This window comes from Lissotriton vulgaris, chromosome 1_1 (genome assembly GCF_964263255.1).
Source record: "Lissotriton vulgaris chromosome 1_1, aLisVul1.2, whole genome shotgun sequence".
Taxonomy (NCBI): domain Eukaryota; kingdom Metazoa; phylum Chordata; class Amphibia; order Caudata; family Salamandridae; genus Lissotriton; species Lissotriton vulgaris.
This window is the reverse complement of record NC_141685.1, coordinates 1,516,403,247-1,516,426,999: the sequence shown is the minus strand read 5'-3', so window position 1 is coordinate 1,516,426,999 and position 23,753 is coordinate 1,516,403,247. Positions and strand designations below refer to the sequence as shown.

Genomic DNA, 23,753 nt, shown 5'->3' with positions numbered 1-23,753 from the left:
GGACCTATATGACGACGGGGCCCTGGTACAGTTCGAGGGGCTAGTGGAGAATCCTGGACTGCCAGCGGGCCAATTCCTGATGCATGCATCAATGATACGGGTTCTAACGGAACACTGGGGCGATATGTCAGCGGAACCCGAGACACACCTCTTAATACAATACCTACACGTAATGGGGGCGGGTACACACGTCGTACACTGGCTAACGCAGGCGCTGAGATCCCACACAACATGCTCCCTGCGGTCGCTCAGGGACAGGTGGACTACTGACAGGGGGGAGGACTGGTCGGATAAGGAGTGGGAAAGGATTTTAGAGGGACCACAACACATTCCCCGCAATTCGAGATTCAGAATTATACAGTTCTACATCACACACAGGGCATACCTGTCCCCGGACAAGATTAACCGCTACTTTGGCCTGGATACGTCCAAATGCCCACGATGCGCGCTACTGAACGCGGATCTCCTACACATGCTGTGGGCATGTCCCAAGCTACGGACGTACTGGCATGATGTCACCACGCTGTTGGCGAAAGGGACGGGGCTAAGCGTTCGACACGACTGGGACACTTGTGTACTGGGCCTCCTCACCAGGAAGAAACATAACAAGGCGCACATGAGGTTCTGGGATTTGGGGCTGATAACCGCTAAAAGACTCATAACCCGCCACTGGAAAACCGCAGCACCACCGCTGACAAAACACTGGAGTGCCTCCCTCACCTACTGGGCGACCGCAGAGGGCACGGTACTAAGTAGGGAGGAGACGGCGGGGCGGAGGGCCATACCGATAGCCCAGATATGGGAGGGTTTCCTGCGAGCTTTCACCAGGGCCTGCCATGATAAAGGGGTGATGTAAAGGGAGAGTAGTGAGAAAGGGGAGAAACAAGGGCCGCACACAGACAAACAAGAAATACCACCCCCGTGACCCACCGCCCTCCCCCTCCCCCCCCCCGCTTGCCCCCTCCCACCTCCCTGGTTTCCCCCCCCCCCCCGCTTCCCCGCCCACTCCACTCTTTCCCCCCCCCCCCGCCCGTCAACAGGGGCTACACACACAGGCGACTCCGCTAATGCACTCCCACCCCGGGATTCAGAGTTATCACGCACCACTTGTATCACCTTCCCGTGAGCACCACTGGGCAGCACCCTACGAGACCACTCCGCCCGAAACCAACGAGACAGAGCCCACACTGCAGCACCCCCTCCCCAAGTTTGGGTTCATTACACCCTCACTTTCTTTCCTGTTCTTCCCTAGATCGGAACAGCGACACACACGGCAGAGGTCGCCCCCCAGTTGACCACACCAGATCTGCCTTTCCTACTCGCACCTTCGCTTCTAGCATACAGAGACTAAACACAGGAGTGCATCACATATGAAAACCACTGCCGCAACCTTCCGCCCCATGGCACCGACATCCTGAACAATCTAGTCGTCCACGGCACACGTACATGCCGCCCGGAGCCGGGCCTGGATGGTTATTCATACTGTTGGGGGACATCACACTTCATTACTGACCAGAAGGCTGCGGACACCGGGGGGACGGCTGGTTACCGGGCTGCCCATCTGGGCGGGCAAGGTTGGATGTCCTGGTAGGAACGGCACTGTGAGTTACACTGTGTTAAGACAACGGAATGAATGGTCTGATGCATGCAGTGTCCATCCATAAGACGGCAGGTGGAGTTCTTTATATATATGTGCATTTATTGGATTTTCAACCGTCGACTGCATTCGCTCTGATACTGTACGAGCCACTCCAATTGTTGTTTCCCCTTTGAATTATGCACATAAAGAAATGTACCTGTATACCAAGAGTTTCAATAAAACAGATTTAAAAAAAAAAAAAAATGGTGCTCCAGACGTGCACAGACACAGCACAGGTACCACCCTGCTATACAGAGCCATGTGGGTGAAGCAGCAACCCGGCATCGAGGAGGTTAAAAGCAAATGGACAGGGAACGACCATTTACTAGAATGGCACCGAAAGGGGAAAGCCGGTAGTTTTAGATCGTTTCTTGAAAGGCTTCGGATTCTGCCAGTGTGGCACTTGAGAGGTTTTGCCGCCAATTAACCACGGTGGCAGCACATGGAAACAAGGGGATTCGGCGGCGTCCAATCAGTCGGGCTGAGACAAAGAGGTACAGCCAGAGGAGGCTGCCTCGGATGGGCCGGTCCATCTCGTTCTGCGTCTGGGAGGCAGAGAGATGCAGGCAGGCACTCTCCGCTGGCGCAGCGTGCAGTGCGACAGGGCAGCACTGCTTAGGAGCTCACTGCCCTTACAGCGCGGCCAGCTCCAGGTGAGACCGCGCTTGCCTGCTTTCGGACCCTACACCAGGAGGTCCGACTCACCCTCCTCATCCTCACGGATTTTTGCTGTCTTTTTGAAGTGTTGCTGTTGCCCCCCGACCTTGAGGATTTAGTAGATGGAAAATCCCGTCCCTCACCATTCATACTTAGAAGCAGGGTTTTAAAAAATATGCGAATATCTCGAAGCCTTTACGGTTTGATGCTTCCATGGCTGGAAGCAGAGACATTGTATCTAGTTTTATTGCCTCTGGGGAAAAACACATATCTATATCAGCCTCTTAAAATCGGGGAGAAAGGAAACCAGGTAACCTCTTCCCTGCAGCCTGCATCCGTCTATTGCCTGTAATTTGTTGTGCTGTGAAGTGTGCCGGCAAATTTATACTTAATAGTTGGGAGGGAATTTCCAAGCACTATAAGAATACGCTGTCTAATGAGTGAACCCCGTGTATTCTGCAGAGCTGGCAGTTGGCGCTAGCTATTGTAGTACCGCCGGCGCTAGGAGCTCTGTTTCCGTTCTCTAAATGTTGCTTGCACTGTTTATTTCAGCAGGCTGGAGTTCACCCTTCCTCGGCTCCCAGTGCGCTCTCCACAAATTCCTGGAAAGAAACGAGGCGCTCTAGTCTCTTATGCAACATCTCATTGACAACCACACAGACATGGCTACCGCGCTGCTGGCCGGCGAGAAGTTGAAGGAGCTGATCATGCCCGGGCAGCAGGACGACCGGGCAGGCTCCCTGGCAGCCCTGATGGTGCAGATTAAGCTCGAGCTGCCCTTCGACCGCGTGGTCACCATTGGTACGGTCATCATCCCCATCCTGCTGGTCACGCTGGTCTTCACCAAAAACTTTGCCGGTAAGATCAAGTTAACGACTGTAATATACAGCATGGGCACACGCACCCCACCTGACCACAGTAACGTACTGAACTGTGCCCCACCCCACCCCCCTGTGGAGTGCCACCGGCGCACTCCCATCTTGTAGAGTACACGTACAGCATAGTGCCCACACCGTCACCCGCTCCTCCCAACACTTAAAAACATTTTACCCCATAAATGATACACCAGACACTCTGTTTATGGGTAAAGAACTGCTGCAGGTTTATTACAAGTAACTTCGGGCGCAGGGCCGGCTCTAGGCATGTGCAAGCTGTGCACCTGCACAGGGCCACCAAACCCCAGGGGCCACCACGCCAATATATATCCTTAATATATTAATCCTCTGAGGATGGATACATATCTGCGTGGTGGCCCCTGGCAGGGATTTGGCGGCCTCCGGCTCTGTTCCACTTCTAAACTCTCTGACCCCCTCCCCTCTTTACTGGCCTACGCGCTCCGCCCCGCCCGGACCCCCTCTTCCGGGCCCCCTACCTACGCTCCCTGCCCAGGGCCACCATGAGCCTAGAGCCTGCCCTGTCGGGCGTAAGTGATGTCTCTAATTAGCTTTCTTCACCGTCGCTCTCCCATATATTATTTCTTGATGGAACTGGGAGAAATCTCGCGCTATCAGTGTTATGATCTAGAGCCGCGTCGGTAAGATCATAAGATGTATGTGTGAGTGCCTGACTCTCTAGCAGACCGGACAATGATCCAACAAGACTTTCCTTTGAGTCCTTTGTGAGGCTTTGCCATGGACTTGGTAGGCGCAGTGGGTGGGAGGGTGCAGTCTAATGTTCGCTGGGTCAGTGTGACGCCAGTGCCCTATTCAGCACTGCTACTGACCCTCTCCTCTGGTCTGTTGTGAAGTCTCTTGTGTCTGCTGCATGGCTGCCACCAATCTTAACACCCTCCTGCCCTGTCCTCTACCCTCCATCACAAACTCCAGCTCTGCAGCACCAGACACATAATGCACGGTGGCGGGACAACCCTGCAGAATCTGCTGATGGACCCGTGCAGTTTCACTTAAACTGGCTGCATGCACACAGAAATAATGACACTCCATGCAGGGCACAGACTCCCTTGTGCCATAGGGACTGGCTGGCGTTGTGTTCATACTCTGCCCTCCTGCTAGAGGATAATAATGACTGGCCAAATGATCAAATCCCAGAGACCTCTTGCAGACTCTCAGCAATTATTAAGCAACCATCCACGTAAACTAAAAGACCCCCACTCCATACCACACACCCCACAAATGTGAACTCTGTCCCAACACACTAAACACATGAATTCACTCACACTCTCCCAGCAATTCTCTTTGCTCTCACCCTTACCACCAATCTCAACTGTGTCTTCATGGTGGAGATCTGGATGGCCCTGTTTACGCTCCTGCCACTTTTCCCCAATGGACACCCATAAACATGGAAAGCTCCCTATGTGGAGGCAGTCACATTGCCCACTAAGACTCCCTGTCCATTTCAGTTTATTCCTTCCCACCAGATATGCCGCACCTGCTGTGTACGTGCAAAGAACTAACACAGGAACGAAACAACTTTTAAAGCCACTTCTTAACCAGAAAGGCATCCGCACATGGAGGCAGGCCGTGCTGGCGCGCTTTGCACCAGAGGACAAGCAGCTGAACTGCCGCCTGGTAAAACTTCTGAGACAAGTAGAGAAGAGATTGTCCCAAAATCAAAATGCTGACCCCCGGCCGCTAACTTTGGACAGAATAACATTATAGTCATAAAGAACCTTGTCGGACGCTGCTAAACAAATATTTTGTACTGATTTTACTGATTTGTAGTGAATTGTTTTATATCATTAAAAAAAATAATCTTAACTTATAAATGAAATGCTATGAGGTGCTTTGTAGCAATGGTTTTAAGTAACTATGCTAAATAAAATACTTTGACCTACACACCACTTCAATTATGAACCTCAACACTTCCCCTGGACGCCAGTCACCAAGATGCCAGGAGTACTTGAAATGACCTCAGCCACCATTTGTTTCTGCGGGGGCATCACTGTGTTGATCCACGTTTGAACCCTCGGCCCCTTAATTAGTTTCTAGTGGATGTATGACATTACAATGCATGCTTTTACTAAGCATGCCTTTACATCGCAAGTTTTACAACGCATGCTGTTACAACGCATAGTGTTGAGGGGTGCTGGATAGTGAATAGTTTAATTTACTATTCCAACTCCAGTCCCCGTGGCTAGTAGGGAAGGTGTAGGATAGTAAATTAAATCTATTCCCTATCCTAGAGCGCCCCCCCAGTGCAATGCAATGTAATGACATGCGTTGTAAAACTTGCGATGTAAAGGCATGCGTTGTAAAAGTTGCGTTGAAAAGGATGTTCCCCGTTTCTAGTGTGTGCACCAGTGAAAGAGTGAGCTATGGACCTTTGTCTTGTTCAACTACATTTGCTCACCTCCCTCCATCATTCCTATCTCACGCAAGAGTCTTTATGTTATGTTATGTTATGTTATGTTATGTTATGTTAATTTCGATTAGGCAGAGGAGCGCCACCCCGCTGCTCTTTGAACAGTGGAAAAAGGAAAAATAAAATGATAATAACACAATATTATCATTTTATTTTTTCGTTGCATGGCAGGTTTAGGGGGGGAGGGGGTGGCGGGCGGGACTGGGCTGTTCTCACAGCCAGCAGGAGAGGAGTGGTTGGGGCACTTAAGTGAGCATGACACTTTGACCTGCCGTCTTGGGCCGTCCAAAAAGTCATGCGCACTTTACATGTTCTTAACCAGCTGTATCGTACAGCCTCTAAGGGGTGTAGAACATACACAGGATCAAATTCCCCTTCTGAGCGCCTAACTACGGTGCTCAGACCAATCACAGCACTGCTGTTATGGTGACAGCAGCTTCGTCATTGGCTTAGGGGAGCCTGTGTGTGCTTCTTGTTTCCAGCAGCAACAGAAGAAGACGGATGTGAGGCGGCAGCAAGGTAAGTCATTTTAAATGTATTTTTCTATCCCTCCTCCCCCTGTCCCTGCCTCACCCTTACTACTCGGTGGCAGTCGCCACTGGTCTTTTCCCCACTACCATTACCTTCCCCAGTATTCACCCCCTCCACAACAAGCCATGCCCATAGTTCTCTCGTCCTGGTCTACTTAATCTGCTTCCATTATCTCCTGCTCATTCCAATGGAAATCCAGCTCCGCCAATCTTGCTGGCCTCTGCAACTTCCACTCCCACTCAAGACCCGGCTCATAAGTTCCCTCACTCTTCTCGGTCTGTACACACAAGATTTTCCTGGACAAAAGGTTAACTTTTCAGAATAAGCATTAACAATTTGAATTCATGCGTTTTACATTTAATACACCGAACTGATCTAACAATATGGCTATTGCTGCTGGCATTTGAACTTGCAAACTGTAGACTATATTGATCTCAGGGCCGAAAGCCCTTCCTGCCTGTCTATTTGAACAGTTCACCAAAGAGGTCATTTTGTAAAAAGCCACATAGAGGCAATTTACTGTAAGGGGCTATGCACAATTGCCCAGATGCCCCGTCACTGTCAATCATGGCATTTAGGCACCAGCACATAGTATTCTAGATCTTTTTGTTTAGCCCCCCACATAATATGCATCAGCAAACAAGTTGAATGCCCCATACAAAACCCTATTGGTTTGTTGAAAGTCTTGTGCAAGGTATGGGGTGTGCTGCTTTGGACAATATTAACAGCTGAGCACGCACTTGCACTAGTCCCACACTGCAGCGTTGTAAATGTTTTTGATGTCTAAGGTTTAACCTATATTTGAAAAATGCAGTCTGCTAACGTGCAGTCCTGTCAGAAGGGGAGGTAGAGGGTTTGGAGCAAGTGTCATAATTCCCAGGCCCAATGCTTTTTCAGGGCACATACGTGTGCTGTGACATTTATTTTAGATTTTATCCCCATAGCTGCTTAGGCTTCCTCCAATGCTGAGCCCTTTTTTGATGTTTGAGGTACTTTGTTCTTAAGCTTTCATAGCTTTTATTGTCCACAAACAGTATTCAGGCCAAATTTGCATTTGTATTCTCCTACATGTTGGGGGGTTATAAGTACCCAGAATTAGTGGATTCTCCTGGCAGGAACCTAGAAATAGCCAAAGTACAGCCAGTGGCATAGCTAGACCTTTGGCTGCCAATGGCAACCCCTGCGTTTGCCGCCCTGCGAAGCCGCAGGGTTCTGGCTGCATGTGACGGCCGCAGGTAGGAGCGGGGGTTGCTGGCAATCCTTCCTGCGATGGACGCATGTAAGAGGACCGCCCCCTGTGCTACACCACGGAGCACTGCACTGCCCTCAGTACAGCAATAAAATGGTAAAAAAGTTCTGTGAAATAAATAATGCTTTGTTTCTAAAAAGCAATCATGAAATGGTTTGCTTTGGTAAGAAAACCCTCTTCCCAGCTTTCAGGAACAAATAGAGTTAAATTCTTCTTTTTTTTACCACAGTGTTTGTATTTTTCTAAGCGGTAGTTGATGTCCCCATACCACGGGCTGCATACCCCCTGTAGTTACTCTGAAGCAAGGACAAGGAACGCAAGACATCTATGTTTATTAAAGGCTTATCTCTGAAGTCTATTCTACTTCAAAGGAACCACTGGTTATAAATCCTGTACCTCAGACACCACCACTTCAGTGCACATCTGGACCTGTGGATAACCCGCTAGGAAGAAGGACTGCTGTGCTGCTGAAGGACTGCCACGCTTCCGAAATGCACTCTGCTGGACTCCAGCTTTGCTGTGCTGAACTGATGCCTGCTGCCCTCCTGCCTGGGTGAGAAGGACTGGACCTGCATCTCTTGACCCCAGAACTCAGAGTATCTCCAAGTGCTAGTTGGCTGGCCTCCTTATTTGAAGCCTCTTGGGCATAACAGGCTTCCAACCCCTCCACCTATACCCTGCATCGTGTGAGTCTCCCCTGCCAAGTGGTGCCAACCCAGTCCTGGAACCTAGGAAGTGGGTCAAAGCTGCTTGCTAGAAGAACCGATGCATCTTCTCTTTTAACCTCATCGCTGTGGATGATATTTTCCTCCTGTGCTGGGCCCCAATGATAATGGGTGTGGTCGTGACGGAACCATTCCGTCATCAGCACAGCCCAACCGTGACTGATGACGGAATGGTTCCGTCACCAGCATCGAAGGGGTTAAGCGACGTATCCCTGAACACAACTGATGTATCACCATTGCTGCAAGGATTGGAACCATCTCAAAAGACTTAATTCACCTGTTTTTGTACCCGAGCAGACCGGGAGCCAGATGCGCCGATAACTGCCTACAGAACAAAATAAATTTAAAAATTGCCACAGTGTGGCGAGACCAAGCTCATAAGACTGGGTTTAGATATTTCCTTTGATCAGATGCAGCAGAATCACTGCACAGCATGAAGAGAACCTCTGTTCACACATTTGAAAAGTGAACTACTAACAGTGGTCCTGATGAAGGTGGTAGTAATTCACATCCACTGAAACGTGGTTTGACCGTATGTGGGAAACCTCCTAAAGACAACACAATAGTGGAAAATTTAGAGATTGAGTCAATCCACAGTACTATCATCGGTGTATGTCATATGAACAAGCAGAAGTTTCCCTAGGATTGTTGTCTGTGTGTGAGTGTGTTGCCTGTGTGAGAGTGTCCTGATTGGTGAGAGTGATTGCTTTTATGTGATTTTTCATGTCTTCCAGTGTTTTTTATCTGTAACTAATGTTTTTGGTTTATGTGAAACATGACATGTTTTCTATCTATTATTTTTATTGTAATTAACTGTATATGTCTGCATTGTTTGTAGTTTTAAACAAAAAACTACACAAATGTATAAACATATGAGAAAATGTTGACTATATAGAAAAAAAGGAAAAAAAATTGTAATAAAAATCAATGAATTATGTACAATCTTGAGTGGAAAGACTACTTGTTGTGGAATAGCCCATTAGGAAAAGCCCTTTGAGACCATCAGCAAATTAATAGAGGTCTGACAAGAATACTTGTTCGAGTATTTGTTGTTGTTTTCCCCTTACTCTTAGACCTTTAAGTACATATAAGAGGTACCTTTTTTTGATATTTGATTCGCCGCTACAACCCGTATATTGGAACTGATGCATCACCTTCGGAACCGCCACTGCACAACGCTTTCCCCGGTGCAGCTCCTTGCATCTCTCATCAAAGTACCCTACACCAGACTTTGCATCACAAGTTCCGTTGATGGAATCCTCGATGATGGCGCGACAGGACCTTGCACTGCAGCCTTGCCGCATCTCGGAACTGACACATTGCATGGTCTGCATGATACATCTTCGACTGGGATCCACACAACGGTCCACAATCAGGATTTAAGGTACTCTGTTCATCGGATCTAACTGGGTCCCTGCAGCTGGCCCCTGCTTCATCCCATTTGGCCTGAACTTGTGACTTTGTACCGAGATTTACCCAATAGCTCTTTGAGTATTTTGCCGCTATTTTTCACTATAAACTTTAAGCTTCAGTATCTCCAGTTAAACTCATTGGAATTTTGTTGTTTTGTTTTTGTTTTGTTTATGATAGTCAGCTCTATCTTTTAGTGTCTCCCACATTGTTACCAGATACCCCCTCGCCCACCGGCATTGACTTTGAAACTAATGTCCATGGAGCCCAATACTCTGACTAGGGTTACCATGGTTGGCTGCCATGTGCGTCAGTGAGTGCATGGTCTGTGGGGATTTATGAACATGTGTATGAATGAATGGGATATATGTATGTGGGTAACTGAGAGTGTGTCATATGTACATGTGGCACAAGATATAGATTTCGTCATATGTGCCACCCTTACATGTACAACACAAACATACAACAATTTTTTAATGGAGAAATGTACAGTGCAAAAAAAGGTTCTGCCAAAATGTTCATAATAAGGAAGATTTTTCTGCGCTTGAAAGCACATTTTTCTGCACTTTAACTTTCTCCCAATTAAAAATAAAGAGCTGTATTTTTCAGATATAAATATGGCAGAGTGTCTATTAGCTACTAGGAGCAAGGTGCCTGCTCTGTGCAAATGCAACACTTTGAAATGGGAGGAAATGTAACTGAAGAGTTAACTTTATGCTTATATACATTGCATAAAACTCATGCATTTTATTTTCTCCAATGTCAAAGTATAATTACAATTCAATTCAATTCAAAAGTGCTTTTTTCGAGTATTACTCATAAAAGCAGACAAACAAACACATAATAAAAATACAATTAAATTACAAGATCGAATATGACTTAAGCACAATACACATTAAAAAGACAATTTAGAATTACATTTCATCCTGTTATATACAATCCAAGGTGCAAAGTTCATATGGTAAAAAAACAGATTAAAAAAAAGCAATCCAGTATTACTGTTAAAAATCAATGTAATTTTTAAAATTGTTCATCAGATAAGACACCTCGCATGGGAACAGAGAATAGATAATCTAGCAGTCTCTGTTCAACTAAGCAGAGAGTAGTTACCCTACTAGCAATCTCTGCCTAATTACCCACGCCCACCCCAGATACTTTGCAGTCGCTATTATAATCCAGTTTAAGGAGGTAGATTTTACAATGCGTAGGGCTACCATGCTACTTTTAGTACCCAAGTTTCTACACATGGGAGCCAACCAAACACGTCTGGGAGCGAAATATGCATGACAGGAGAACAAAAAGTGACCCAACGTTTCCTTTCCTTCCCCACAAACTGGGCAGATAGCTGGACCTCCATCTCTCCATTTTGATGTTAAGTTGCGTAGAGGTAGAGAGCCAGCCCTCATTTGGAAAAACAGTTTCCTATCTATGGGTTTCGTTATGAAATCCCAATACATTTCATACATGGGAAACAGCTTAGCTTCAAGAAAAGCAGTCGTCATAAACCCATTATTATTGCTAAGGAGACTCCTGTTTTCAACCTGTTCCCAGAAAAGATTTTTTATAAATAACTTGGATGGAAAGGATGACCCGGTTGGATCGGACCACAATTCATTTAACCCTAGTTCACATAATGCTAATTTTAATGATCTGAACCATCTGATTTTATGAAATCGGTCTGCTTTGATGACATCAGCAAACTCTGCTGCATATTGTGACAACTCAGGGGTGGTCCAGATTCTACGCCAATATAATATCGGACGAAGTTTGCACATTGCCGAGATTTCTTTCCTACCGAGGTCATATCTGAGAGGCAAAAGGGGGCTGCTCTGTGGGGTGCCTGTTAGTTTCCGAAGGAAGTTATTCTCTGATGTCTGTAACTCCTGGAGGTTTTCTTGCCCCCACATCTCTGCCCCATACAATGCTGACCCTATTGCCTTTGCCTCATATATGATCAAAGGAGGTTTAATTGGTTTGGTCAAAGATTTGCTATGCTCCTTGATGATGGTACCAGCCAGTTGTTTGTGTCTTAGTACTGCAATATTTAAATGTTGGTTCCATCTATTGTCATTTGAAATGTGAATCCCCAGGTAAGTGAAAGAATTTACTACTTCGAGGCAACGCCCACTCATGGATATTTTAGATTTAAAGTTTCTGCAAGGATTAAAAACCATGAGTTTTGTTTTAGCTGCGTTTACCTCCAAGCCGTGGTCACTACAAAATTTGTCAAAAATTACCAATGCCTTTTGCAGACCGCTAGGGGATTTCGATAAAATTAAGGTGTCGTCTGCGAACATTAAAATAGGAACTTTTACACCAGCGAGGGAGGGAGCATCCACATGCTGGGATTGCATGCAGGAAACAATTCCATTAATAAAAAGTGTAAACAATGTTGGTGCCATTGAACAGCCCTGTTGAACCCCACGCTCGACAGGAAGATCAATAGTGTCGTTACCGTAGCCACCCCATTGAATTTTAGCATAAGTGCCCTCATGGAGTCTCATGATCAAGGTTAGAATGGTCATTGGGACCCCCAGAGCTGCCAGCACCTCCCACAATTTTGCCCTCGGCACCAGGTCGAATGCGGCCCGTAGGTCAACAAATGCTGCGTAAAGACTTACAAACAACAGGTATATTTTTTACCAGTGGCGTGTAGACATAGTGCCATATTTATAACAGGAATATTTACAACAAGGGGTCCCCGGTAGCTTGTCTCCTTTCTGGTGAAGAATTGGCTTGGTAGTTTAGTCTGCCCTGTTCCCATGATGCACTGGGCCAGGGACAGACTGATTTGCATATAGCCAGGTTCTGAGCTGGGATGGGGCAGTGAGATAAATAACGGTGATGGATCAAGCCCTGATCTTTGGACTGGGTAAGAGTGGTCTGTTTAACTCAGACACTCTGTTCATCACCACCCCCTTTTCTAAATCGTTTTTGGCCACTATAGGTGTGGCAGGGTATACTCAGACATGAGTCCCTTTCTCACTGCTCCATCAGGATTCAAGCAAGCCGGGCCGAAGAAGGCTGAAATGCCAGAAACCGGTCCCCGGTAGCTTGTCTCCTTTCTGGTGAAGAATTGGCTTGGTAGTTTAGTCTGCCCTGTTCCCATGATGCACTGGGCCAGGGACAGACTGATTTGCATATAGCCAGGTTCTGAGCTGGGATGGGGCAGTGAGATAAATAACGGTGATGGATCAAGCCCTGATCTTTGGACTGGGTAAGAGTGGTCTGTTTAACTCAGACACTCTGTTCATCACCACCCCCTTTTCTAAATCGTTTTTGGCCACTATAGGTGTGGCAGGGTATACTCAGACATGAGTCCCTTTCTCACTGCTCCATCAGGATTCAAGCAAGCCGGGCCGAAGAAGGCTGAAATGCCAGAAACCGGTCCCCGGTAGCTTGTCTCCTTTCTGGTGAAGAATTGGCTTGGTAGTTTAGTCTGCCCTGTTCCCATGATGCACTGGGCCAGGGACAGACTGATTTGCATATAGCCAGGTTCTGAGCTGGGATGGGGCAGTGAGATAAATAACGGTGATGGATCAAGCCCTGATCTTTGGACTGGGTAAGAGTGGTCTGTTTAACTCAGACACTCTGTTCATCACCACCCCCTTTTCTAAATCGTTTTTGGCCACTATAGGTGTGGCAGGGTATACTCAGACATGAGTCCCTTTCTCACTGCTCCATCAGGATTCAAGCAAGCCGGGCCGAAGAAGGCTGAAATGCCAGAAACCGGTCCCTGGTAGCTTGTCTCCTTTCTGGTGAAGAATTGGCTTGGTAGTTTAGTCTGCCCTGTTCCCATGATGCACTGGGCCAGGGACAGACTGATTTGCATATAGCCAGGTTCTGAGCTGGGATGGGGCAGTGAGATAAATAACGGTGATGGATCAAGCCCTGATCTTTGGACTGGGTAAGAGTGGTCTGTTTAACTCAGACACTCTGTTCATCACCACCCCCTTTTCTAAATCATATTTATAACAGGAACATAAGTCATTTGTTTAAATGTGAGGAATTTAAGGTAAAGAAACATGCTTCATAAAATATTAGAACTTAATTGGCATAATTTAAAGCAGAGAAAAAGATTAAGACAATGTTTCCTAGTAACATTTTTCTTCACTTTAAAATTTCTCATTTAAAATAATATGACTGTAGGTTTCAGTTATAAATATGGCACTGTATCTTGCAAGATTCCCACTGTTTGTAAATGTGACACTTTGAAAAGGGAACGTGCTCAAGTTTCAAAATAATCAGTCAGTGGCAATGGGAGGTACAGTCAATCAATCAATCAGAATTGGTAAAGTGCAACTACTCACCCGTGAGGGTCTCAAGGTGCTGGGGGGGAGGGGGAGGCAGCTCTGTTGAGTCCTGGGGTTATCCTAAGGGCCAGGTCTTGAGATCATTTCTGAACTGGGGTGATATGGGAGCTTGCCGCAGGTGGAGGGGGATGTAGTTCCAGGCTTTGGCTGCGAGGTATGAGGACTTTTATCCCTTTCTGGTCTTGTAGATGCATGGGGCGGTCTCCAGAGAGAGAGAGATCGGCTGAACGCAGGTGTTTTTTAGGCACGTGGAAGGAGAGGTGGTTATTCAGGTACGTGGGTCTGGTGTTGTGAAGAGTCTTTTATTTGTGGGTGAGGAGTTCAAAATGTATTCTTTTTTCGATGGAGAGCCAGTGGTGGTCGCGGAGCTGTTGGGTGATATGACTACAATGGGGGATGTTGAGGGTCAGTCTGGCTGTGGCATTCTGGACGTTCTAGAGTTTGAAAAGGAGTTTCTTGCTCATCTCGGCATCGAGAGGCTTGCTGTAGGTCAGTCTGCTGCTGATGAGAGCATGCGTGACAATTTTTCTGGATTCGGATGGGATCCATCTGACCGTCTTTCGATACGCGCTGAGGGTGTTGAAGGAGGTCAAGTATATGGCGTTTAACTGGCGGGTCATTGTGAGCGATGAGTCCAGTATGGTGCCAAGGTTTTGGGTGAGGTCCATCAGAGTGGGGGGATTTATGAGGAAGGGGGGACACCAGGAGTTGTCCCATGCAGAAGGTCTGAGTCAAGAGTGAGGACTTCTGTTTTCTCTGAGTTGAGTTTCAGGCAGCTATTCTTTATCCAGGTGGCAACAGCTTTCATCCCTTCTTGGAAGATGTGTTTTGTGACATTGGGTTCATTTGTGAGGGAGAGGATCAGCTGGGTGTCGTTGGCATAGGAGACGATGTTGAGCCTATGGTTCCTGAGGATGGTTGCGATGGGGCCATGTATACTTTGAAGAGGGTGGGGCTGAGGGAGGAGCCTTGGGGCACTCCACAGTTGATCTATGTTGGTTCTGAGAGGTAGGGAGGAAGTCTGACCTGCTGAGTTCTGCCGGTGAGGAAGGAGCAAATCAGATCAAGGGCCTTGCCACGGATAACGGCGTCATGGAGTCTGGTGGCTAGGGTGCAGTGGGCGATGGTGTCGAAGGCAGCGAGAGGTCCAGGAGGATGAGGGGTGCTGTTTTCCCTGGTCGAGGAGGGAGCAAATGTCATCGGTGGCGGCGAATAGGGCGGTCTCAGTGCTGTAGTTGCTGTGGAATCCGAATTGGGAGATGTCCAGGATGTTGTTAGCTTCGAGGAAGTTTGTAAGCTGGGTGCTGACTGGCTTTTTGGTGACCTTGGCTGCAAAAGGAAGTAGGGAGATGGGCCTGAAGTTCTTGAGGTCCGTCAGCCCTGTGGAGGGTTCCTTTAAAAGGGGGTTGGCTTTTGTGTGTTTCAAGTCGTCGGGGAAGGTGGCGGTCTCTAAGGAGCAGTTAATCGTCCAATGTAGTTCAGGTGCGATGGTGGACGAGGCTCCGTGGAAGATGTGGTGTGGGCACGGGTCTGAGGGTGCCCCAAAGTGGATGCTTTTCATGGCTTTCAAGGTGTCTTCTGTCGTGAGTGGGGTCCATTTGAGCAGGGTCTGTTGGGTGGCATTGCATGGAGGGTGGGCTGGAGCGGTGAGGAGGTCTTGGTTGTTGAAGTTTTCTTAGATCATCTTAATCTAAGGTGAATGAGGTTGCTCAGTCTGTTGCAGAAGTCTTGGGAGGGTGGGACGTCTGTTGTTTTGCCGTAGGCTATGGCAAATTCCTTAATGATGAGAAGAGTTCCTTTGGTGTTGTGAGCATTGGTGAGGATTCTGTCTTGGGGGGATTTCTTCCTTGTGGATTTGATGAGATGGTGGTGTGCGGTAGTGGCTGCTATGTAGGCGGTGCATGTTTCCGGGGTTTTGTTGTTTCTCCATGTCTTTTCTAGTAGTCTGCAGGAGCCTCTGGATTCTTGGAGTGCAGGGGTGAACCAACTTGCTTTTTTGATATGTCTTCCTTTGGCTTTCTTGAGGGGGGCAAGTGTGTTGGCGCAGTTCGTGATCCAGTGGTGGAGGTGGCGCGCTGCAGTGTTTGCGTCTGGTGGAGTCGAAGGTGGGGAGCTGATGAGGGTGGAGGTGAGTTGGCCTTCGATGACCTTGTTCCAGCTTCTGCGGGGGAGGCAGGAGTGTGCTTGTGTATGGTGTTTTTTTTAAGAAGAAGTGTATGCAGTGGTGATCTGTCAGAGGAGTTCTGTGGTGTGGCTGTAGGAGACGTCGAGTGTGTGTCCCACTGTGTGCATGGGGGCGGTGACTAGTTGGTTCAGTCCTATGTTAGCCAGGTTTTCTAGGAGGGAGGCGGTGTTTGAGTCATCGTGGTTGTCAAGGTGGAAGTTTAGGTCTCTGATTAGGATGTAGTCTGTGGAGGCGAGGGCGTGGGGTGCAATGAGGTCAGTGATGGCGTCAGTAAAGAGAGTGCAGGAGCCGGGGTGGCCTGTAGATGGGGGTTCCGCAGAGAGTCGTTTTAGGGTTGGTCTGGATCTGGAAGTGGAGGTACTCCATGAGGGTTGCTGCTTGACCAGGGCTTGCACCCCGGTCAACCAACAACCCAATTTTTAACAGTAGGGTTACCTGGCTGCTAGCTGACCCTGCCCCCAAATAGTGTGGCCCTTCACCATGGCAAGTGACAGGAAAGTGGGATTTGCCTGCCTATTATATCAAAATACGCCCAAAAAAATCCACATTGCCTCTCACTCGCTTTGGGTATGGAAATGTTTTAAGCTTCAGAGGGGCAGAAAGTTTCTCTGGTTTTAAGAGTAGGGTGGTGCCTGATGTCAGGATCAGCTGGTACTTAATCCACTTTATTCCTTATTTTTTTGTTTTAGTTTTTAAAGTAGGCATCCAATGGGTTTTCTGCTCATCTGAAGCCAGACTGGGGTGAATCATCCAATATTCCCCTAGCGGGGCAGAAGGTTGGTGCCGTTATGGGGCAAGGACATAGCCCAATGAGGACGGTCTTGCACAACATTTTTTTAAATGAAAACTTTCCTGTTTGTAGTGGGCATTCTGACCCCTTGGTGGGCAGATATGGGGTAATTACCTGCAATCGGGCCCTGGTGGCAGAAATATTGTAGTGGCACTTAAGGATGAGGGTAAGGCTTGGGTGGGCCACCTCAACACAATATTTGTTTAAAGAAAAAATATTAATACCTGTTATCTAATGTGTTGTCAGCCACCCTGGTGGGCCAGATAGTGTAAAACCCCCAGTATGCAGCAGGGGGAAGACATCTGCATCTAGGGGGCAAAAAGGTTGTTGCAGCTTTTTTTAATGGAGTGGGGCCCGATTCCAGGGTATACCGCAACCACCCCTTTTTGTTAAATAAATTCCCTGGGGTCTAGTGGGCTATCTCCCCTCCCACAAAGTGAAGATTAGGGTAAACCCCCAATCATCCCCCCCACAGAGTGTCTGAAAACTGTAATACCCCCTTTTTGGGGTGATGCCATGACCCAATACAAAGTCCGGTGCCCCGCCATTTTTTTAAAAACTTCCCTGGTGATCTAGTGGGCTCCCATCCCCCAGGAGGGCAGTTTGAGAGCAAGCTCCCCCAATCCGATCCCTGGGGGTGGCAGACAGGTTGTCATGCTCATTTGTGGGTTGAAGTCATGGCTCAACCCTTTCCAGTAGTACTTCTCCAGAGATGGGATTTACATTTTAAGGCCTGGCTTGGTAGCACACCTGTCTGTATGACCTATTCTTACCAAGTCTTTAAAATTTTCAAAGAAGTATTACTCCCTCACCTTGTGCGTTTTGGAAGTTTGATTTATCATTCCACCCTCTCTATCTGCCTCAAATTTGGTACATTTATATCTGGAGTGACATTTTAATGCCAGCCATAGGCCGCACATGACAATATCTTGTCAGTGGGAGACCATATTATGCCACAGTGTTTACTACATTTTGCAACCAAGAAAGGCAAATTATGTACCCTATTATGCGATTATAGACAAATTATGCAACACATTATGTGCCATTGTTTATTTCGTTTGACATTTTAACACATTGCTACAAATGGGATCTAAGTGCTATACAATGCATAGGTTCTTAGGAAAGACAACTATGAACATTAATCATATCTAAATGTTTTTAGCTAGCAAATGATAATTGTATCTTGGAAACATGGACACACCAGTTTTATTAGCATTGCCCTTTCTATACCTCAGACTAAGACACATTGGGGCTATTCACTGAGGTAAACTTGGACATGGTTAAATCTACACATGGTTGTTTACTCTTACACCTTTGAGTAACTGTGAGGATTGTCGTCTATTGTATGAAATGGTTGTGCGGCTTTCCCATGTAATGCACTGGCAAAACTGACTTGGGTCCAGTCATACTCCTTTGCAAAAACTTGAGCTCAACCCTGGCAACCCAGGCTGTGGCTTCGAGCCACAAGTCTTTGTTAGAAATGGGGTCTCTAGTTGGCAATGGTTTGCACCTTCTTCCAAGTAGGGGACCCTTCTTCCTAGTCAGGGTAAGGGGGATACACTTATAAAACAACCCATGCTCACCCCCTTGGTAGCTTGGCATGAGCAGACAGGCTTATCTCAGAGGCAGTGTGTAAATTTGTACATGCATTCAGTAACACAGTGAAAACAGTACAAATGAACACCACACCAGTTTAGAAAAATAAGCAAAACTTTTCCTAAACCAACATGACCAAATACTACAAAAATGTAACATACAATGCTGTAAAATGTGTTACTTTGCAAGATAACCTTTAAGTTGAAGAAATAGCTGAAAAACACAGTTTTTCTGAGTCTGTAGCTCCGTCCGGGGCTACTGCGATGCTGGAAACAACAGAGTGTAACAGTTCTAGCCTACCGCGTCGGTTCGGGCCAGCTAAAGAGTTGACAGACTCTCGTTGCGGCTGACACGTTGGTGTGAGTTGGTCAGGGCAACCATTGTGGTTGCGTTGCGAAAATGTAAGCGGTGCATGGTGTGGTGCCCTCACGGTGCGGTGCAGGTAACGGCTCAGTGATGATCGTGACAGCATTGGTGAGACCAAGTCTTACGGTGCAGGGTGAGGTGGTGCTCGATGCGGTGCTGGCAGGTTGCGGTGCAGGCGACAGAGTTGGTGGATGTTCGGGTTGTGCAATGATGGTGTTGGTGATGTCCAGGCAGGATGAAGCAAGGCAGTGCGGAGTGTGGTGCCCACAGGACGCGGTGCAAGCAACAGCTCGGTGACGATCGTCCATACGGCGTCAGTGAGACCACGGATGCGGTGCAAAATGCGCAGGGCCTTCTGCAGTGCCTTCATGACACGGAAACCTGTGACGGACTCGGTGACATAGTCGGCTGCGCCTTTCTTCTGTGGCGACTGAAACCAGCGGTTCCAGAGACGGTGCCCAGAAGGATGGTGAGGTCTTTGCTGTTCCTGAGACTTCTTGAACAGAGGGCAAGCTCCGTTTCCAAGCCCTTAGAGATACTTTCTCAAGCAGGATACACACACAGTTCCTCTCCTGGGCAGAAACAGCTACTGCAGGCCAACCCCATACAGCACACAGCAAAATCAGTACTCCTCCTCCAGTTTCTTCCAGCTCTTATCCTTGGCAGAGGTTCCTCTTGAAGTCCAAAAGTGATCTAAAAGTCTGTGTTCTGGCCTCACTCGTTATAATCTATTTCTCTTTGTTCTCTGGTGTCAGAGAGGGTCTGTACTAACTCAAAACCTGTTCTGTCCTCTCTGGCACCGCTACACGGCAGGGGGTGGAGACAGCATTGTGTAAGGCAGACCTGGCCTATTCAGGTGCAAGGAAATCTCCTCCCCCCCACTCTAAATGCAGCCCAGGTCTATTCAGCACAGCCCTGACTCATTCTGGAAAGGCAGGACACACATCAACCCCTCCCCCAGTGGCTGTCTGAGCAGAATGCATCACCCCAGCCCCTGTGACTCCAAAGCCAGACAGTCAATAGACAAACTTATCAGAGGCACACAGGATGGCTAAGCAAGAAAACACTTACTTTCTAAACGTGGTGTTTTCAAACACAGAATGTAAGAGTCATCCTTACTAAAAGATGCATCTTTATATTCTGAGTTCAGGCACACTGAACTTTACCTTCCTATCTTGTCTTAATGGGAAGTTATATTTATAAGATGTTATTAATGAACTCCCATTGTATCTTATGGGAAAGATAGCCTTTTAATAGTGAAAGATGAGGTTGGCAGTATTTCACTATCAGGGCATGCCACACACATCCTACCTTTCACATACACTGCCCACAGGGGACCATGGGCCTACCTTAGGGGTGACTCACATGTAAGAAAAGGGAAGGTTGGGGCCTTGCAAGTATGTGCACTTGCCATGTCGACACAAGTGCACATCAGACACTGCAGTGGAAGGTCTGAGATCCTTTTAAAAGGCTGCTTGCGTGGATGGCACAATCATTGCTTCAGGCCCACTAGCAGCATTTGATTTACAGGCCCTGGGCACACACAGTGCACTGTACTAGGGACTTAGTAGTAAATCAAATAAGACAATCATTGAAACACCAATCCATAATCACACTTTGCAGAGAGAGCATATGAACTTTAGCACTGATCAGCAGTGGTAAAGTGCCCAGAGTCATAAACCCAACTAAAACAGGGTTCAAAACAGGAGGCCAAAAAGCAAAGTGTGGGAATAAACTCACTGGAAAAGCCAGATCTAACAGGCTTAAGCAAAGGAACTAGTGTTAAGCATTTAGAAGCGCTAAACAATAAAATTAAAAAATCACTCAACACGAAAGAAATCCATCACCAATTTATAAAAATAGATTATATTATTATGAATTAATTGAGTCCAAGATGAACGAAATGCACCAGAGGTTTCTTAGATATAGAATGTAAAGTAAAAGTAAATCTCAGTACATTAAGTGGCAACTTCAAACAGCATTAATTACCGTAAAGTTTGAAAATATTTGTAAAGTTTGAAAGAATTGTGTCCAGCTACTCCATTGCAACTGGGATGACCAAATCTAGTAGGGGGAAGGTCAGGGGGGCCACTAAGGCGTATTTGTACAGTTACCTGGTCACCAAATTGTTCTCTGGTCCAGTTCTGAACTTTACATCGCAACCGCCATAGATTTTGACGTACTGGTCCTGATACTGGTAATGCTGAGGATGGAGGATGCTCAAGGATGCCCCCGGGGCTGTGGGGTAGATGGGGGTGTCCTTCTTTGCTCTGGGGCTCGCGAGCGACTTTCATCAAACCAGGAGCCACAGGCACAGTCCTCTCTTTGTTAGCCCAATATACAGCAAGTGCAGTCCAGCAGACAGTGCAGTGTTTCTTTGGCAAGTCCAGGGGTCTGAAGGACAGTCTTTCTTCAGTCCTTTCTCCAGTTCGATAATGATCTAAGGATCAGGGTGCCAGGGGTGCCATGTTTATGCCCAAAAATTGCACTGGGGTGATTATGAGGTTACTAGTCAATGGGCTACAAGGATAACACCTGCCCTGTGACGACTTTCGGCTATGTGTGCCAACTAGCAATCCCAGAGTGCACTATTCTGACCATTGCCAAGATGTCTGAATCTTTCCTTGGATGTTAGAAGCTTGGTAGCCCACCCTAAGGATGTGGCTACCTGGGGGCTACACACCCATGAGAAAACTGGTTTTGGCATTGGTTTCCCCTTTTTCTTCCTGCTGCCAGCCTGTAGACCTGAATAAAGGGGCAACACTTCAGGAGGTAACGGAGGTCGCCATAGAGGCTGCCGTCTTTGACAATGGAGGCTGCCATTTTTCCTCAAATTATGCAGAATCATCATTCCAAGAACCGTGAAAGTGTCAAGTCATTCAGATACAGCCGTCCACAAAATCCCCAATGTGACATTATTCTGGGACAGGTGCCTCTTTCAAGGTCATATAACAAACATAACCCAAATATTATAGACTATATTGACATATTTTTACCTTATTACTACATTCACTAAAGTATAAGATTATGCCAAAACATTCCTAAGGGGATATTGCAAATTCCTTCTTAGCTAAGATACAATATATAAGGACTACCACTTGACCACTTCGGAGAAAAACTTCACCCAGGTTGCAGATCGCAGATCCAGATCTAGATGAGCACGGCACCAGATTTAATCTTGATTGAAGAAGCCTCCATCAAGACCCACCCTGAGGCTCTGTGAGGTATTTCATTTTGCCCTCACAAACTGGTGCCAGGGTTGTGTTCTTTCGTGGACACAATCTTATAGCTCTTGGCCTTGTGGTCGAAATAGCTTAAAAACTGTTCCAAACAGACAATAAACCCTGTTGTCCAGGTATGTGCGCCACCTTGAGAAACTCAGGCTTATTATGTACTCATCTGCTAGAACTAGCATAGTGCTTAGAGATAACACAGTGAGGATATAAGGGCTATAAATTGTGATGTTACTTTTTTCCTACTTTCACTGTCATTGGAAAGCTTAGCTGCTTTTTATTATCTTCTGTGATGTTATCCATATCATGTGCTCTAGATCTCAGCCTTTTAAAATAACTGTTGTAAAAAAAATATGTTGACATAAATATTCAGTTTCGGTTGGTCTTTAGTGTGTAAAGTATTAATGAGCAATCGTTTGGATTACCGATGCTACCTATTAGTAACCAAAAAGCATTGATACCACCTCATTCATATATTAGGTGGAGTACTGCAGTGCTACAATAACCTGTAATTCATATTCAGCGATGATGCATTGGACTAAGTTGACTTGTGCTTAAATCAAAATGAGGCTAGCTGAGGTGAAAGGGAAAGGGATGTTTTAATAGTAATCTTATTTAAAGGTATGCATGACTCAGTATTGTTTTGTCAGACTGTTTATGGCACCTGGTTGGTGTGCTCATGAAGCCCTCACCCACCAACCTAGTTGGTGGCATGCTTCATCATCGGGCCCACCCAGTGACACCTAACGTGTCCCGGGTGTTCTACGACGCCTGGAGACAGCGGAGCAGGTATGTCACTGTGTGTGCGGTGAAGATTGTTTTGAATGTGAATTTAAAACGGCTTGGCGGGGGTCCCAGTACCCGAAGGTAGGACAGACTTTATTACCTGGGCCTCCGTCAGCGGTTAAAAATAAGGCAGGTGGACGTTAGAGGCGAGTTACGACCTCCCACGTTCTTGGTACGTCAACATGTTTCAGCCAGTGCCTTATGGATATGCTGGCTTTCTTCAGGACGATTAAAAAGTGTGTGTGATTAAAACTAGTGGACGTGTGATACAGACTATGTGTCTACACGCCCTAAAGTGTATCTATGTGTGAGAGGGGGGATTCCCTTCTCAAGACCACCTGTACAAATAACAAGTAAGACAAAGACAAAACATACAGGGAGAGAAAGAGTCACTTGGAAGGTATGCATGAATACTCATGACAGCCGACTTTATAGCGTAGTTTTAATCACACACACTTTTTAATAGTCCTGAAGAAAGCCAGCATATCCATAAGGCACTGGCTGAAACATGTTGACGTACCAAGGACGTGGGAGGTCGTAACTCGCCTCTAACGTCCACCTGCCTTATTTTTAACCGCTGACGGAGGCCCAGGTAATAAAGTCTGTCCTACCTTCGGGTACTGGGACCCCCGCCAAGCCGTTTTAAATTCACATTCAAAACAATCTTCACCGCACACACAGTGACATACCTGCTCCGCTGTCTCCAGGCGTCGTAGCACACCCGGGACACGTTAGGTGTCACTGGGTGGGCCCGATGATGAAGCATGCCACCAACTAGGTTGGTGGGTGAGGGCTTCATGAGCACACCTACCAGGTGCCATAAACAGTCTGACAAAACTATACTGAGTCACGCATACCTTTAAATAAGATTACTATTTAAACATCCCTTTCCCTTTCACCTCAGCTAGCCTCATTTTGATTTAAGCATATATAATAAGGGGATACGGGCTGG

The 23,753-nt window shown here is 46.9% G+C and overlaps 1 protein-coding gene across 1 annotated transcript in view; it reads left to right on the top strand.

The window, feature by feature from the left end:
* Positions 1–2,920: 2,920 nt before the first annotated feature.
* The window catches only part of PANX2 (pannexin 2), a 135,940-nt gene continuing 115,107 nt past the window's right edge, over positions 2,921–23,753 (top strand). The window contains exon 1 of the mRNA XM_086936772.1: positions 2,921–3,154. Coding sequence (XP_086792898.1) covers positions 2,929–3,154 — 226 coding nt within the window. The 5' untranslated portion in view covers positions 2,921–2,928. The remainder of the gene's footprint in view (positions 3,155–23,753) is intronic.